This window comes from Camelus ferus, chromosome 6 (genome assembly GCF_009834535.1).
Source record: "Camelus ferus isolate YT-003-E chromosome 6, BCGSAC_Cfer_1.0, whole genome shotgun sequence".
In the NCBI taxonomy this organism is placed as follows: Eukaryota; Metazoa; Chordata; class Mammalia; order Artiodactyla; family Camelidae; genus Camelus; species Camelus ferus.
The window spans coordinates 53439779-53457385 of record NC_045701.1 but is presented as its reverse complement, the minus strand read 5'-3'; the positions used below and the strand labels follow the sequence as shown (position 1 = coordinate 53457385).

General features: G+C 33.7%; 1 protein-coding gene and 1 long non-coding RNA gene across 2 annotated transcripts in view; one reads left to right on the top strand and one right to left on the bottom strand.

Annotated features, from left to right (window-relative positions):
• GPR137C (G protein-coupled receptor 137C) overlaps positions 1 to 17607 on the bottom strand; it is a 53334-nt gene that overhangs the window by 20132 nt on the left and 15595 nt on the right. The window contains exons 2-3 of the mRNA XM_006185417.2: positions 3842 to 3885; positions 2069 to 2297 (exon numbers count right to left, since the gene is read on the bottom strand). Coding sequence (XP_006185479.2) covers positions 2069 to 2297; positions 3842 to 3885 — 273 coding nt within the window. The remainder of the gene's footprint in view (positions 1 to 2068; positions 2298 to 3841; positions 3886 to 17607) is intronic.
• LOC116664276 lies at positions 971 to 15839 on the top strand. The gene is made up of 3 exons (XR_004320709.1): positions 971 to 1383; positions 5073 to 5078; positions 15829 to 15839. It is a non-coding gene; the product is annotated as an uncharacterized LOC116664276 (long non-coding RNA).

The window sequence follows — 17607 nt, the reverse complement described above, 5'->3', positions numbered from 1 at the left end:
GGGAAAAGGCATTCCTGGAAGATGAAAAAGCCTAAGGATATAGACAGGGAAGCATACTGTGTGCCATTTAGAAATAAGGTAGTTAAGATTAGTTGAGACAAATTATGGAGGTTCTCATTATCACCAAATATGTAGAAGAAGGAAGGAAGAATAAAAAGAGAAAAACAGAAGACTGAACTTTCAGGAAACAAAGTAGTTTGAAAGTGGAGGAGGCAGATGCTGTACAGATATTTGTTGACTGAATAAAAGAAATGGTCATTACTGAATATTGTCATAGAAGTCAAAACACAAGAATGAGCCTAGTGATTTTACAAGGAGAATGTGAAAGCAAGATGATATACTCTTTGTGTAAAGATATTTATAACCTAATTAGGAAGACCAAGAACTACGTAACAGTACAATATAATACAAATAATCTAATACCTCATATTATATTTACCTTTAATAGGTATGTATTTGAACATGTCTTTCTGTAGTGTTCCCAGAGAATTCTGAATCCATGCACCTTTTACATTTAAGTGAATACCTTTCATATGATAGTTAGGGGAAGGTGTTTGAAATTTCTGGAGGAGTTATCAGATGAACTTCCCTTCTCAGATTGGTGACTTTACCATAGTCAGAGTAGTTGCTATTTCAAAGCAAGTAGAACCAAACTTAGAAAGTTGCTAGGTATTCCAAAAAGAAGCCCTTTAAATTCAACCACATGTGTTATCACTTTAAGCAAGAGGTATGGATTCTATGGTGATATCATTACACTATGAGAAGATGTTGTTGCTACACCAAGAGATTATGTACCACAACAACAGTGATTGTATTATTCTTTTTTTTTTTTTTTTTTTGCAGGGGGGAGGTAATTAAGTTTATTTATTTATTTGATTTTTCAGTAGAGGTACTGGGGATTGAATCCAGGGCCTCAGGCATGCTAGGCATGCACTCTTGAGCTATACCTTCCCCCTGTATTATTCTTAACACTTAAACTGAAGTGAGAATTAGCTAACATATTTAAAGTTTAGGATGTAGCCTTTAGAATGGAAGTTGAATAAAATAATTTTCCAGGTAAGATAATGGGTTTGAAAGTAAGTCTGTCTGCCTCTCTCTTTCTCTTCTCTATTATTATTTCTATATTTGTATTTCTACTGACATATGTTTAGGAAATAAAATTAAAGTTGCCTCCTAAATTTAATGGACAAGTTGATTACCATGCATTTAATTATAGTACCTTCCTTTACTAGGACTATATAGAGGATAATAATATAGAAGTCTAAAAATATTTCAGAGAACTTTTCTGTTTAAGACATAATCTTGCTTATTTTCAATGAAATAGGCAATGATGCCAAATTAAAGCAGGCTTGTATGTATGTATAATTCCATGCACCAATATCCGTACATCTATCCCCCACACCCAATGCCATACATACACCATGATACGGATCCATTGTTCAACCACATTGTCAATCAACAACTGCAGAAATGTCCATAGTTTTTTGTTAACAGGTAAACACTGGCTTCTGTTTACTGATCCAAAGTATAAGGAGAGGGAGAAGCAAGGCATTTATAAATTCAGTTACATGACAAGCTTTTTCAAATATCATAGGTCAAGTTAACATTTTAGAAACCTTTATACAAATAAACACTACTTTACCAGTATGACATCTTGACATTGTTAATCCAAATGTATGTAGACGTAATCTGGTAAATTTGTTTAATGGCAATACCAACACCCTTACTGATGAAATCTTGAGTTGTTGGTATGGCTTTGTATACTAGACTATTTGTGATATATTCATATAAATTCTGATTTACTTCATTTAATTAGCCTCCAATGCAGAGGATATAATTTATAGAAAATACGATATGCTCAGTATAAGCTTCTTTTAAAAAAACATTGTTTAGTAAGGGCTGAGTTTTTAATACCTTTTAATTTCTTGTGAGTATCCTTTCATGCTCAAAAACGTACCTGCCATTCAGAATATTTTTTAAAGAAATATAAAATTTCCATTAAAATACAGTTGATAGGATGAGGATTTGAAGTTAGATCTTCAAGTGTAAATTTAAGAAATATACTTACCTTTGATTCGAGGTAGACATTTGCTGATGACATTTTTGTGATTTTGCATATGTAACTAACTAAAGAGATGGCACAAAGAATGAACAGGCTGTCATTAATTAATGCTCGAACAAACACAGTCCATTTCAACTGATTTTCTGGGACATCTCCGTGGACTAGCATTGCACAAGTCAAGTTCACCACTAAAAAGAGAAGGCTTGCCATTATAAAGCCCAAATGCAATAGAATTCTGAAAGAAAAAAATGAATTTATTAGATTATTAGTTTATTAGATTATTATTTTATAAAACTGATGAGAAATTAAATTTAATGCTGAATTAGTGTGTTACTTTAAGTACAATAATTCCTTCAATTTAAACTGTTTGCAGTTTCATTAAATATAAATTTAATAATTACTCAGAGTTACTTGGGATATTTTTGCTGTTATAAAATTAGTATCTAAACCATTTAAAAATGGCATCAGATTTTAAAGCATTAATTTAAAAATAACCTCATGTGGACTTGAATTCAGTTGCCTCTACTAGGAGGAATAATATAGGACTATTTTAACATTAATTCAAGCAATCCTGAATTTTTCATTTTTATAACTGCTAAGCACATTTTCATTGACCCTTCCATTCCGAGAGTTATCAGGCTTTTATAATTTGCCTGGAAAAATAACATACTGTATATAAATTTTAATTGATCCCTAATATTAACTTTAAGAGTTAAGGGAAATGTGTTTAAAACAATGTTCAATTTTATGAACATCTGATTTTCTATAGCAAACATTTCTTTCAAACATGACTAAGAAGAAAGATAGGGACTGCCTATGTAGAGTTTCATACACTCATCATACCCTGTCTTCTTAGAAAGTTGCATATTTACTATGTATACAAAACATAGTAAATACTATGTATTTACATTGTAAATACCCATAGTGAAATACTCAACAACTTTCCTCTAAAAAAAATTAGACCACCTTATAAAAACCCTTCAGGTAAGGTATAGCTATCTGTATCAAGCAGCTGGAATAGCTATCTATACAAAAGTAATCCCAGTTCAAATACATTTATACTCCAAATTAATATGATCTAGAAATTTATTCTAATATATTCTGTTTTGGGTCACTTTCAATAGTGGGAATCATAAAAAGTTGTCTGTCTTTGGAAATAACTTACACAAGGAAAATTGAAGGTAATGTGTAACCTGTAACAAGCTATCTTTGTTAAGTATACACGCAAACTAACAAAGATTTTAGTTTGAGAAGCTTAAATATTAACATTCTCTCAGATTAAATAATAAAATAGTTATATTTTGAAACCCCAAACCGACCTTGAAATTACCCACACATCCAGGGGATTATGGTAGTTTAGGAAACAAAGCATGGAGAGGACAGATGAGTTGAACAGTTGGCAAGTTTGTGAGAGAATTGGTCTGAAACCCAAGGTTCCTGACTCCCCAGCTTAGCACTCTCATTTTTGAGGTGAATCAGTACTGAAACATTACTTATTTCATGGAACTATGCTATCTATTCTCACCCCAAACAGCATAATCTACCGTCAGTATTTGTGGATCCTATGAAATTACATCTGACATTTGAAACGGAACAAAGGTGTTAGGCAGCAATATGGCTAAAGGGGGAGGACTGCTGGTTACTCAGTTCACTTCCTGTGAACTAATCTAACTACCTGATCTTCTATAAGACTGCTAAGGCTCCCTTAACTACCGAGCCCTTCTATTTTGAGAAGTCTGCTGTGAAAAAATTTTAGATCTTATTACTCATGAAACTTACTTGTGTTTGTCAAGTTCAGTTGCACATCTGACTTTACATATAACCTATAAAGAGAATAGAAAATTTTGAAAACATGTGTAATACAGTATTCTTAAATTTGTTTTGACTTTGTGTTTCAAAGTGATACAGCAACAAATAATAACAGATGGCAAGTAAAATTCAAAGTTAACAGTTGGACTACATTGAAGCAAAAGTAGGCAGGTTTCCCAAGGCTTAAAACAATAAACTAATAACCTTCTTTGCTATAATCTTAAACTTAAATTTCCATCTTTAAAATTTTAAACAGAAATAATCCAGTTTAAACATTCATAGAACTTTATTTTTAAGCTTTTTTTAAAAAATGGAGGTACTGGGGATTAAACCCAGGACCTGGTGCATGTTAAGTATATGCTCTACCACTGAGCTATTACCCTCCCCTGAACTTTTATTTGAGCCAGATATTGTGCTGGATGGCTTGCCACCTATTCTAAATTTCATCAATCATGTTTTGTCTGAAATGGAACAACTTACTTAAATATGGATATGGCTGAGTGTTCGCCAAATATTATTTCCCCCTAAGATGAAATGAAGTAGCAAAAGGAAACAAGGACCAAAAAATAAACACAAAGATAGTGAACATATATCATATTTAGTAAACTTACTTCCTTCATAGAGCCTTACAATAGGCAGGTCCTCAAATACTTGATGAATAAAGTCAAGCAGAAAGGTAAGTAGAATTTGAAATAAACATGGTAACATCTGAGAACATAGTGTGGAAGGTCTCAATTCCTAATTGGTAAATTTGAACTTTATTATTCAGATAATGGGAAGATATTGAAGGTTTTTATATAGGCACTCCAAAATATGGAATTTCATTTATCTGGCATCCGTGTACAGGCAACTACACAGAAACTGCAGACTAGAAGTAGAAAGACTAGTTATAAGACTATTGAAATAGAGCATGATCTTTCAGACTACTGAAATAGAGTATGGAATCTGGAAAGAAAGAGGCAAGCATAAAACATTATAAAGAAAACCAGTGTAAGTACTCAATAACTTACTGATTTCATTCATTTACTGAGCACAGGCAATGAAAGATGCCATGGATTCATAAATACAGTAACTGTTTCTGCTCTCAAGAAGCTCAGTGCATGGAAGAAGGAGACAAGCCAACTATTTTAAAACATTGTCATATCAATACAGAAGATGCTATCACAACATTTAGGAAGGGAGAAAGACTAATTCAGTCCAGGAGATGGTGAGAGGTAAGGGGAAAGGAGAAAGACTGTGTAAAGAGTCAGGGAGGACTTTTTGAAGGAAGTCACATTTGAGCCAAGTTATGAAGGGTAAATGAGTGTTAGACACGCACATGCTCAGGCAAAGATGACAGCCTGGGCATCTACTCATACCTATTGTATTTTGGTTAACAGTACCACCATCTACCAGAAGCCAGTTGTGATAGAGGGTTCTAAAATATTATTCCATTAGTCTCTAAATTGTACCACTTAAATCATTCTCAGATGCATCAGATTTCTCTGTCTCTACTACTACAGTGAATTATTACAACAGCCTTTTAATTGGTCTCTCTGCTTTCATTCTTTACTCCACCTATATCTTGAGAAGGTAACTGTTCATTTTACTACTTTTCCTTTATTCTCATCTCTCAACATGTTTTATCGTAATTTAAAAACTGTACTAACACATATATATATATATATATATATATATATATATATATATGTATATATATACATATATGAAAAACTTACTACTGTTTAACCCTTTTTAAGTGTACATTTCAGTTGCATTGAGTGCATCCACATTGTTGGGCAACCATCAACATCATCCATCTCTTTAGAACTTTTTCATCCTCCCAAATTGAAACTCTGTATCCATTTAATTCCTTATTCTTTGCCCCTCCAGCCCCTGGCAACCACCATTCTACTTTCTGTCTCTATGAATTTGACTAGGTACCTCGTATAAGGGAAACCATACAATATTTGTCCTTTTGTGAATGGATTATTTCACTTAGCATAAAAGTCTTTAAGGTTCATATATGTACATCACTCATGTAACATGTGTCAGAATTTCCTTCCTTTGAAAGGCTGAATAATATTCCATTGTATGGATATACCACATTTTGTCTATCCATTCATCCACTGATGGACACTTGATAGCTTCCACCTTTTGGATACTGTGAATGATGCTGCTACAAACGTGTTTTATATATGAACATGTTCTATATATGATTTCAAAAGTCATTTGAGAGTAAGTTGCATACATTATGATGCCTCTTTATCCCTAAATACTTCAATGTATATTTCCCTGAAAAAAGTAAATTCTCTTATATAACCAGAATAATTACAAAAATTATAAAATTGATATTGATAAAATACCATTATCTAATCTGCAGACCTTTTTCAGATTTTGCCATTTAGTCTCCAAAATGCCATTTATGGGGGGAAAAGAATCCAGATTTATGTATTATACATAGAGTTTCTATATATTTAATCTCCTTTAATCTTCTTTTTTTTCCCTTTGTATTACATAATATTCAATTTGTAGAGTTCAGACCAGTGATTCTGAAGAATGCTTCTCAGTCTGGGATTATTGGATGTTGCCTCATGATTAGATTTGGAATATGCATTTTGGTAGAGATCGTGGTGCTGCATTCTTCTTAGTGCTTTATGTCAGGAGGATCATGATGTTGACTTGCCCATTACTGTGATATTAACTTTGATCATTGGTTAAGATGGTATCTACCAGGTTTCTCCACTCTTAAGTTACTGTTTTTCCCACTGTAATGAGTGTCATATGGAAAGACATTTAGAGACTAGTAAATATCTTTCATTCTTCAGACTTTCATACACTAGTTTCAGCATCTATCAATAATTCTTTGTATGACTGAACTATTATGCTGTACACCAGAAACTGACCCAACATTGTAAACTGACTATACTTCAATAAAAAATTCTTGCCTGAATAAATTATTATTATGATGGAGCACCTTCTTTTAAAAAGTAACTCTGATCATATTACCCCAAGAAAAAGCCCACATTCTTGATGCATAAAGGTCTTTTATCATCTAGCAGCTCCACCTTCCTATCATTGTATCCTTTTATCCCATCTTCAATGTTATGGTTTGCTCATTCTCAATTACTGACAACTTTCAAATAAGGGGTTCAATTTCACATCTCCGTGCCTTTGCACATGTTTTTACTTTACCTGAAATATGATTTCATGGCCATATAACAAATTCCAACTCATCCTTCAATCCTTTATGTTGTCACTTTAAGTGCCTTAGAAGAGGGAAACCACTCTGTACCCTGGCATTACAAATCACACTCTATGGCATTTATTTACATTTTTATTTCCCTCTGAGAGACTGTAACTTACTTGTATTTATAGCCTCAGTGCCCAGCATAATGCCTGGTTCACAGTATGTTTTCAGACAATGTTTGAATAAATGAGCACTGTATTTAGGTCAAAGCAAATACTTTGGTATGATGTGGTCCGGGTGAGTATGCGACAATGACACAAGTTAAAACTGGAGGGGCCAGCAGTCATCCAATCACAGGATATTGTATAAAAATGCCAAAGGAAATAAAACAAAAGGAAAAATGCCAAAGGATTAGGCTTTAACTCCCACGAACTCTGTAATATGATTTTATGTTTGAGTGACTTCTTAGGTGACAGTGTAGACAATGGATTAGAATGGTATAAAGAATTCCAGTTAAAAGACTGATATATTTGAGAGGGTCCACTCAACCTCATTCTCAAGTTTTAAATCTAAAGAACTGATAGAATGAGAGCCCCACTGACAAAATTTTTTAAAAAGTCAGATCATGGAATTGATTATTAATTTTAAAATTTATTACTTACAAGCAGAAATATTGAGATGGCAGTGAATTTTGGAATATAAAAAGTAAATAACAGTCACTACAGAGGTGACAGCTGAAACTCAAAGTAGAGAATATTTAGGGGCATAAGTGTCGGTATATGTACATAAAACTATGGCAGGCTAACCTGTTAGCTTTCAAGTAGGGTAAAATCTCAGACTTCCACAGTTTCTGATGTAATAAACTGCTGATTAGAAATGAACTAGAGAGGGTGAAATGGTAAATTGAGGCACAGAAAATTTAAAATAATCTACAAACCACTCTTTGTTAAAATGAGAAATTTGGATGTAGCATGGATAGAAACATTTTGATCTAGAGAGAATGGAGGAGAGGATTTGGCAGATGGATTCTATTTTTTTTCTAGTAAAGTAGGAAGCAAGGTCATATCCTGAGAATGGATGTTAGATTTAAGCACTTGGAATATGGAAACATTTGTAATCATGAATGAAAAGTTGAGAAGCAGAGAGGTCCGGTTCAAGCAGGCAGTCGACAGTGGACACAGTCAGCAAGGTTTCCTGATTTCAAAATTGAAACAATCTAACAGAAAAAATGGATGCCACTATAAAAAGTTCAAATAACTACATGGTATTTTTCAAGTAATAATTTAGAACTGTAATATGCAGAACTATCATAGAGAAAGAAAAAGTAGGTGAGTGAACCATATCAGCACAACAAAATCAAGGGATGAGGAATACTAAAACGACTATAGTTTCTAAGTGCATGTGACATCAGAAGGAAGATAATGGAGTGGGGAAGACAAAAAGGGTAAAGTGAGTAAAAGTTAGGATGAGGGTAGAAAACAGATAAAGGGATGAATTTAAGAAGTATAAGAGGAAAAAGAAGAAACAGGTTGGAAAGAATTGCTTCATTTTCATGAGTTGATCTAAAGTGTGGTCATGCTGTTGGGCAGCTCCAAAGAGATGGAGGGTTTTAGAGATCCGAGAAGTCACTGAATTGAGAGACACTGGATTGGTTACCAATATGGGCTTTGAAAAAGATTTATATAACAAAAGACTAGGCTAGAAGAAAGAAAGTGATGATTCAGTCACAAAAGTGGAAGTTATTATTATTATAGCCAATGATGATCTAATCAGATGGCATAGATTTCAGAAAGTTGATGGTGGTGTAACATCAGTAAGTAGTACTGGGAAACATAAAATGGGCTGATTGTTCTTCCCACAAATTGAGATGGGGTGTTTATAAGGCATGAAGCATCATCTGGAAAAAGCTAGATTTCAATGAAGATACAATATTCAAATGAAGAAGAGAAAGGGGACAGGGTGGGAAGTGTAATCCATAAGGTCATGGGATGGGATAAATAATGGGTGTGAGAGGGAATTTAGCTGAATAAGGAAAGAATTAAAGGTCAAGTGTCATCTCAGATTTGCAGACTGTTACAATGCAGCATATAAACACAACCAGGTACTTCAATCACAATTAGATTATAATAAGGTTAAAAACAATGACCTAATATTAGTAGACTCCAAGTATTGTATAGAATATAGTTAACAGGACATGATTCTATTAAAAAATATGACTATCAAGAAATGTCAAGCAATCATATATTATTTGTTAAGATCTTAAGAGTGAAGGATAGTTCATGAAGCATAGTTAACATGTGCTCTATGTAGATTTCCTGAAGTTCAGAATGGTAAATAAGAGACATCTAAATGATTGGCTGATGTCAATTTATGTCAAAGGGGTCATATCTTTCTAGGTATTTCTTAATATTAGAAAAACTGAATAAATGGGCCATTTTATTTTTTAACTAAAAACTTTAAAATTTAAGTGTAGTTAATGTATAGTATTATATTAGTTTCAAGTGTACAATGCAGTGATGCAAAATTTCTTAATAAATTATAATCCATTTAAAGTTATTGTAAAATACTGGCTATATTCCCTGTGCTGTATAATATATCCTTGTAGTTTATGTATTGTATACATAGTTGTTTGTACCTCTTCAAACTCTACCCATATCTGCTTTCTTTTCCCCTTGGTAACCACTAGTTTGTTCTCTATACCTGAGAGTCTGTTTCTGTTTTGTTATATTCATTCATTTATTTTTTAGATTCCATATACAAATGATAACATACAGAATTTGTCTTTCTCTGTCTGACTTATTTCACTTAGCATAATACCCTCCAGGTCCACCCATGTTGCAAATGGCAAAATTACATTCTTTTTTATGGCTTAGTAGTATTCCATTGCATATACATTCCACATCTTCTTTATCTCTGTTGATGGATACTTAGGTTGCTTCCATATTTTGGCTATTGTAAATAATACTGCTATGAACATTAGGGTATGTCTATCTTTTTGACCTAGTGTTTTCACTTTCTTCAGGCATATACCCAAGAGTGGAATTGCTAGATCATATGGTAGTTCTATTTATTTTCTGAGAAACCTCCATACAGTTTTACATAGTGGTTGCACCAATTTACACTTCCACCAACAGTGTACGAGGGTTCCCTTTTCTCCACATCCTCACCACTATTTGTTATTTGTGGTCTTTTTGATGATAGCCATTCTGACAGGTGTGAGGTGATATCTCAATGTGGTTATGATTTGCATTTATCTGATGATTAGCAATGTTGAGCATTTTTCATGTGCTGGCTGGCCATCTGTATATCTTCTTTGGAAAAATATCTGTTCAGATCTTCCCATTTTTAAATCAGGTTTTTGGGTTTTTTTTTTTCATATTGAGCTGTATAAGCTGTTTATATATTTTGGATAGTAACCCCTTATCGGTCATATCTCAAAATATTTTTCTTCCATTTCATAGATTGTCTTTTTGTTTTGTTGATGATTTCCTTTGCTGTGCAAAAGCATTTAAGTTTAATTAGGTCCCATTTGTTTATTTTTGCTTTTGTTTCCTTTGCCTTAGGAGACAGATTCCAAAAAATATTGCTATAATTCATGTCAAAGAGTGTTCCTCCTATGTTTTCTTCTAGGAGGGTTTCCAGTTTTTATTTTATTTTTGTATATAGTGTGAGAAAATGTTCTAATTTCATTCTTTTGCATGTAGTTGTCCAGTTTTCCCAGCAACACTTATTGAAGAGACTGTCTTTTCCCCATAGTATATTCTTGCCTTCTTTGTCCTAGATTAATTGACAAGAAGTGGGTAGGTTTCTTTCTGGACCCTCTATTCTGTTCCATTGATCTATGTGTTTGTTTTTGTGCCAGTTCCATACTGTTTTGATGACTGTAGTTTTGTACTGTGGTCTGAAGTGAGGGGGTGTACCTCCAGCTCTGTTCTTCTTTCTCAGGATCACTTTGGCTATTTGGGGTCTTTCATGTTTCCACAGAAATTTTAGAAGTTAAATGGGCCATTTTAGGAGAATATTATTCTTTATTATAAAATCTGAAGAATTATATGGGTTGGTGAATACCAAATATTTTTCATCACATAACCTACCTTCTTGCCACATACAAACTAGTAGCCCCTAATTTAGAAAATGCTGATTTAGAATTTTAGAATTAATGAAGATTTAAAATACTGTTATCACTAGCATACTTTTTAAAAAAAAATTTAACCCATTTATGAGTGATCTGAAATGATTTTTCCATATTATGCAGACTTCCATATTTTGTCTCCCTGTTTAGGTTCCTCAAATAAAAGGAAGAAAGGTGAAAGTATGACAAATGTATTTTATTTGTGAATGTTATCTAAGTTTAATTAATTCAGGTATCCCAAGATTTGTGGAAGAGATACAGTGGAGCTGTATATCATTTATTGTCCCCCATGGCATGCAGAACCATGCTGCCTGGAGACAGCAGGTACCAAAATACTTTTAGAATGAATGCTTTTCTATAGAATTTCTTTTTGTCAAGGTGACTTTCCCATGTTTGTTGGTTTGAAATAGAAATTTTATTGGAGAATATATCTATATAAAATTTGAAATCGATGCAAAAATGAATTGTGGTGAACATAATCTCTTCTCCATGGTGAATATAATCTCTTCTCCATGGTGAATAGATAGGCATATACTTCCAACTATATAGATTTCTTTCACAAGGCATTTTCCTTAGCTTCCATCTCAATTTAAATTCCTATAGAGAGTAGTGAGTGTACTGTTCCCAAGCTTGTCACTGCTATTGCTGCATATTAAAAAATAAGGCTTTTAGCTACTTTAACTATAAATTGAGTAGCCAGACTTTTCTCAGATGTTCTCTTTCAATGCCTATCATACATTTCATTTTTAAAAACTTTAAAAAAATCTTCTGAATATTTTTTTCTTTATAGCAGCCTCTTCTTTCTAGGATACATAGGATACAATATGTTTTTGTCTCTCTCTTAGGATGCTAACACTTTTTTAAAAAGTTTCTTCTCTTTGCTTAGTCTATTTTCTCTCAAGTTGCTTAAAAATGATTTTATACAAGTAAATTGGGGTGTTTTGATTTACAATTCAATGAAATTCCAGGTTAATACCAAAGATACATATCTAAGTTTGTTCTTATCTGAAACTCCACCAAAACAATATTAAAAGGATTTTCTTTAAAAATATAAACCCAGAAGTTTGAGTGGACTGGGAAAGAATATAGTAACAAAATGTTGGAAGCTAGAAAGCAGATGGATATGTGTGCAGAAAAGAGTTATTATAGTATGCCTGAGACTGCTATCCTTAGAAAAGCCTGCTTGTAAGGCTGGTACTTGGTTGGCATTTGGGAACTTGGATTTTTGGGAATATTCCCACCATTCCCAAAATGATAAAGGTATTTCATTATGCCTAGTCTGCTTGTGTAAAAAATATGGTTTATTCTCAACACCTGCTTTCCTTCTGGGAGCCTGGAATTTTGGTGTTATACAGAGTGCTTACATGACTAAGCCCCAATAAAAAACTCAGCACTGAGTTTCTAACGAGCTCCCCTGGTAAATAACATTTCACATGTGCAGTTACAACTCATTACAGAAGCAATTAAGCATAACCTGTGACTTCACTGGAAGAGGACTCTTGGAAGCTTGTGCCTGGTTTCCTTTGGACCTTACTCCATGTGTCTTTCCCTTTGCTGATTTTACTCTAACCTTGCACTGTAACAAACTGTGACCACGAGTGTAACAACTGTGAGTCCTCCTAACCAATGATCTGGGATCCCCAACAGCAGTGTGATGAATACTAAGCCAGTAGTGAGGAGGACTAAGAATCAACCAGATACACATTTTGGAATCTTCAAAAGGTGCAGGAACCAAGAGAACCAAATATCACTGGAACTGAGAGGTGGAGGTGACTAAAATAGGGGTAGATAAAAGCTGTTAAAGAGCAGTTAAATCCCTAAATCTCTTTCCCTCGTCCATGCCCTGAAATGCCACTTATTCATCCTGGCAGATATCTGGGTGTTTATTCTCTGGAGATGCTACTCTGGCCTGAAGTATGAAAGTTAGATGGCAGACACAGTTGATAGTTCGGTATCATCCTAAAAACAGAGAGATTAGTTATGAATGCCAAGTAAAGGGATTTTCCCATGCCCAAACCCTCTTCCCTGACTAAGGTGTCAAAATGCTGTAGAGTAGACCTTTATTCTCTGAAGCAATAGAATATTTTCTCCCCTGAGAACTCTGATCAGCCCAAGAGGAAAGACCTAAATATACCAGCATTGGGGTTCCTTAACAAATTGTCCAGCCAGATCACCTACAGTGTGCACACACCTCACCCCACACGCTTAGTTTCCATTCTTAATTATGAACAGACAGCCAAGGATAACCAGATAGCTCAAAAGTTTTTAATAAAAGATAGAGATCACAACAAACTAATAGAAAAAAGAAAACTATACAAAAAGAAAAAACTAAACAAACAAAAAACTCTATCATTAGCAGACTCAGAGAGATAAGAAAAGATACTGCACTCATGAAACAAAATGTTGTTAATAAAAAAAAATTTAGAGAATAAAAAAGAGCGCACAGAAGTTAAACATGCCAGTAGAAATGAAATGTCAAGATAATAAGGGCTGGAAGTTGGGGAAATCTCCCCCCAAAATAGAGCAAAAAGACAGATGACAAAAAGGAGAAAAGAGGTAAGAAAAAGATCTGTCTTGGAAGTCCAACTTCCAAATATTAGGAGATCCAGAGACACAGAAACAAAGGAGGAGAGAAGTCAATGAAAAATTCAAGAATGTTTTCCCAAAGGCATCAAGGATACAAGTGACTAAATTGAAAGGGCCTGTTCAGTGCCCAGCAAAATGGATAGAAAACAGACCTAAATGAAGACATACCATTTTAGAATACTAGGGTCAAAGAAAAATCTAATAGTTTTAAGTAAGGAAAAAACCAATTCACATTGAAAGGATCAAGAATCAGAATGGCTTTCAAGCTTCAATAACACCACCGGAAGTAGAGCAATACCTTAAAAATCCTCAGGGAAAATTCTCTTCCACCCAGAATTCTGTAGCTGCCTAAACTATCAATCAAATATGACAATAAAGTAAAAATATTTGACACAAAAAGCCTCAAAAAATTGCTTATCAAGCATTCTTTCTCAAGAAGGTTCTAGAGGATTACTTCACTGAAAGGTATGCAATGCAGTGAAGGATTAACTCAGCAGGCCTGAGTTGTCTAAACCCTGCATATTCCAAAGAAAGATCTGGCTCTTGCTAGCTCTTGGAAGATAATTTCTGAATCATTGGAATATCATGCCTGATAAGAATGTCTCTGTTTACCTGGCCATACTGGATAATTTATGCTGACAGTGTGATTTATGCTGCAAGCCTGGGCCATGTGGTATCAGTTTGGCCTTTGAAAAGGCTGGAGACTGAATAGTTAAAGTCTGCTAGGAAGATGCTCCATGCTTATTGGACGAATCCCCAATAAAAACCCTGGACACTATGCCTTAGGCGAACTCTCCTGGTTGGCAATACTTTGTAGGTGTGGTCACATACGGTTGCTAGGAGAATAAGCGTTGTCTGTAAGACTCTGCTGGGAGAGGACAACCGGCAGCTTGTCCTGGTTTCTCCTGGACTAAGAGTAACCTTAGAGATGTAATTCAATAACTTAATTTTATAAATAAAGTTTGCTTTAAAGATTAAGTGGACTGTCCAGGAATACACAGGAAATTAAAAAGATTAAAACCCAGGCGTCCTGACTCCTAATTCAAGGTTCATAGGGATCCTGGTTTTCTTGGATATATTTGTATGTTTAGATCTTTGATGGTACATAGTTCAATTCCCTAATTTTTAAGGAGACAAATATTTCTTTATTAACAGTAGTGTCATCTATATGTCAACACAACGACTTTTAGTTGTTCAAGATTTGCAGAATTAACATGCCCAAGGAAAATAAATTCAGGAACCAGATTATCTGTTTAGTAAAATGTAATGACCTAGCAACAGCTTAACACCTTCATTCTGTGTTGTTTTGCAGACTATCAAGTACTTTATCATACCCTTTACTTAAATGGAAGTAGATTTTTTTAAAAAAGCATAAATAACTCATTTTTTTAGGAATGAAGTATTAATTTTATTAGTGAGAAGGAAAATTGGTGAGCTTTCATTTTTGAAAATCGCCCTGAAATATAACAGGTTACTGTGGACTGCTCATTTGTTTACTATGGACAGCTCTTTGAAGATAATTTAACATATCTTATATTAAGGAATATACAGAATTTATTTCTGAACTGAGTCTCATACATTAGAGATTTAGACTCCTCAGGAAACTAATTTAAATTGAATTTGTGCTGAAACTGTGCTATCCTTTAAAAAGTTTTTCCAGCACTAAATCTCCCATTGTATATAACTGATTTTTCATAAAGCCTTTCATGCTTTTCAAACTAGGAAGATAGCAGAATTACTTTTTGTAAAGATAGAGACAGAGAGCCAGATTCATTGGAGAATATTGGTCTGACAGATAATGGTGGGGGGAAAAAGGGCAGAATGTATCAGAGTAAGTAATAGAATACCCCAGGGAAGAAAAAAGCAGAAAGAACACCACTTACTTTCTTTCTATCTGACTTCTTAAGGACAATAACAGTTCGAACATAATCGGTGATAAAGATCACACACGTTAGCTTAAAACCTGCTAATTTCATAAGAAAAAAAAGTTCTCTAGAGTACACCGTATCACCTCAAACCAGCTCAGGTGGTTTGATCAGTAATTGGACAAAGTCCTACACAATAGATGAGGAAAGAGCACAGAAGTTTAAGAAAATATTACTTAAGCATTTTTATTCTGAGAGACTGAAGCTGGAAAAAACTGTATATTGCGATCAATGTGCTAATGAAAAATGGCAGCTGTAACTGAATTTTTGTAAAAAGTTAGAACATTCAGATTTGAAATATCCAGCTACATCTTACCTTAGAAAGAAGATGATTCTAAATATTTAAATATTTACGTTCTAAATAAACTAAACTTTTATTAGTTTTAACATGGTATGTGTAACTTTTAAAAATGGCATTCATACCTTAGAGTTAGAATTCATAGACATTACATTAGATGTCAGAACTAGGTCATAAAGTAAGAAGAGTTTTTTAAAAAAAGAAACCCTTAGGTTCTAGATGCTTTATTAGTGTCAGACTATGGGAATTACAGATGTCTTAGATATCATTGAGACTAACAACTTTACAAATTAAACAACTGGCTCAGAAAAGTAGTGATTTGGCAAAGTAGAATAGAATTTGAGTCTCAGAATTCTAGATTCTCAGAATTCCAGTTCAGGACTACTGATGAAATTATACTATTTTAAACAGACCAACAGACCCCTTCACAAAGTTAAAATAAGAAGATAACAAGGACACTTAATTTATAAATGTTGGTCTTTATTTAAAACAAATTAGATGCAAAGTTCTACTTTGCTAAATTAGAGATTCCGATTTTATTTGTGCAGATGAAGAGAAGGAAACATTTCTTTTAAACTCCTTTATCATGAGTTTGCTCAACCATCCAAATCAGTAAACATTAATCACATATGCAACTGCTGAAGAGCATGAAAAATTTCCTTCAAAACAAATGTACAATAGTGGCTGACCTAAAGCAATGTATAGTGTAGTAGAAGAAAGCAGACACTGATGGTGTATCACACGATGTATGGTACTTTCTTTATATTTGGTCAGATTTAGAACATGAATTTCCCATAAGTTAAGGTATAAATTACTTAGAGTTCACTGTAACTAATGTTGAAGGGTATTAAGTGTAACTTAGCCTTGTTAATGTGGATATTATAAAGAGAAGATTGTGCTGATCTGTTTTATTCCTCTAAAGAAGATAATAGAGAAGAAACAGAAGAGGGAGAAAAAAATACAAATTTGTAGCCTATGGGTTAAATTTGACCCACAAAATATTTTGTTTGCCTTATCTGGTGTTAGCCAATGGTATTTCAAAACAATACTTCAATATCCTGTCATTATTTAAAAAACAGATTTCCCATTTAAAAAAATCCAATGATCTAGCAATCCCACTCCTGGGCATCTATCCAGAGGAAACCTTAATTCAAAAAGGCACATGCAGCCCAATGTTCATGGCAGCACTATATACAATAGCCAAATATGGAAATAACCTAAATGTCCATCGACAGATGACTGGATAAAGAAGCTGTGGTATATTTATACAATGGAATATGACTCAGCCATAAAAAAGAATAAAATAATGCCATTTGCAGCAACATGGATGGACCTGGAGATAGTCATTCTAAGTGAAGTAAGCCAGAAAGAGAAAGAAAAATACTATATCACTTACATGTGGAACCTAAAAAAAAAAAAAAAAAAGAAAAACATTTACAAAACAGAAATAGAAAACAAACTTTGGTTACCAAGGGGGACAGGGGTGGGAAGGGATAAATCGGGAGTTCGAGATTTGCAGATATTAACCAATATATATAAAGTAGATAACAAATTCATAGGTATAGCACAGGGAACTATATGCAATATCTTGTATTAACTTACGGTGAAAAATATGAAAACAAATAC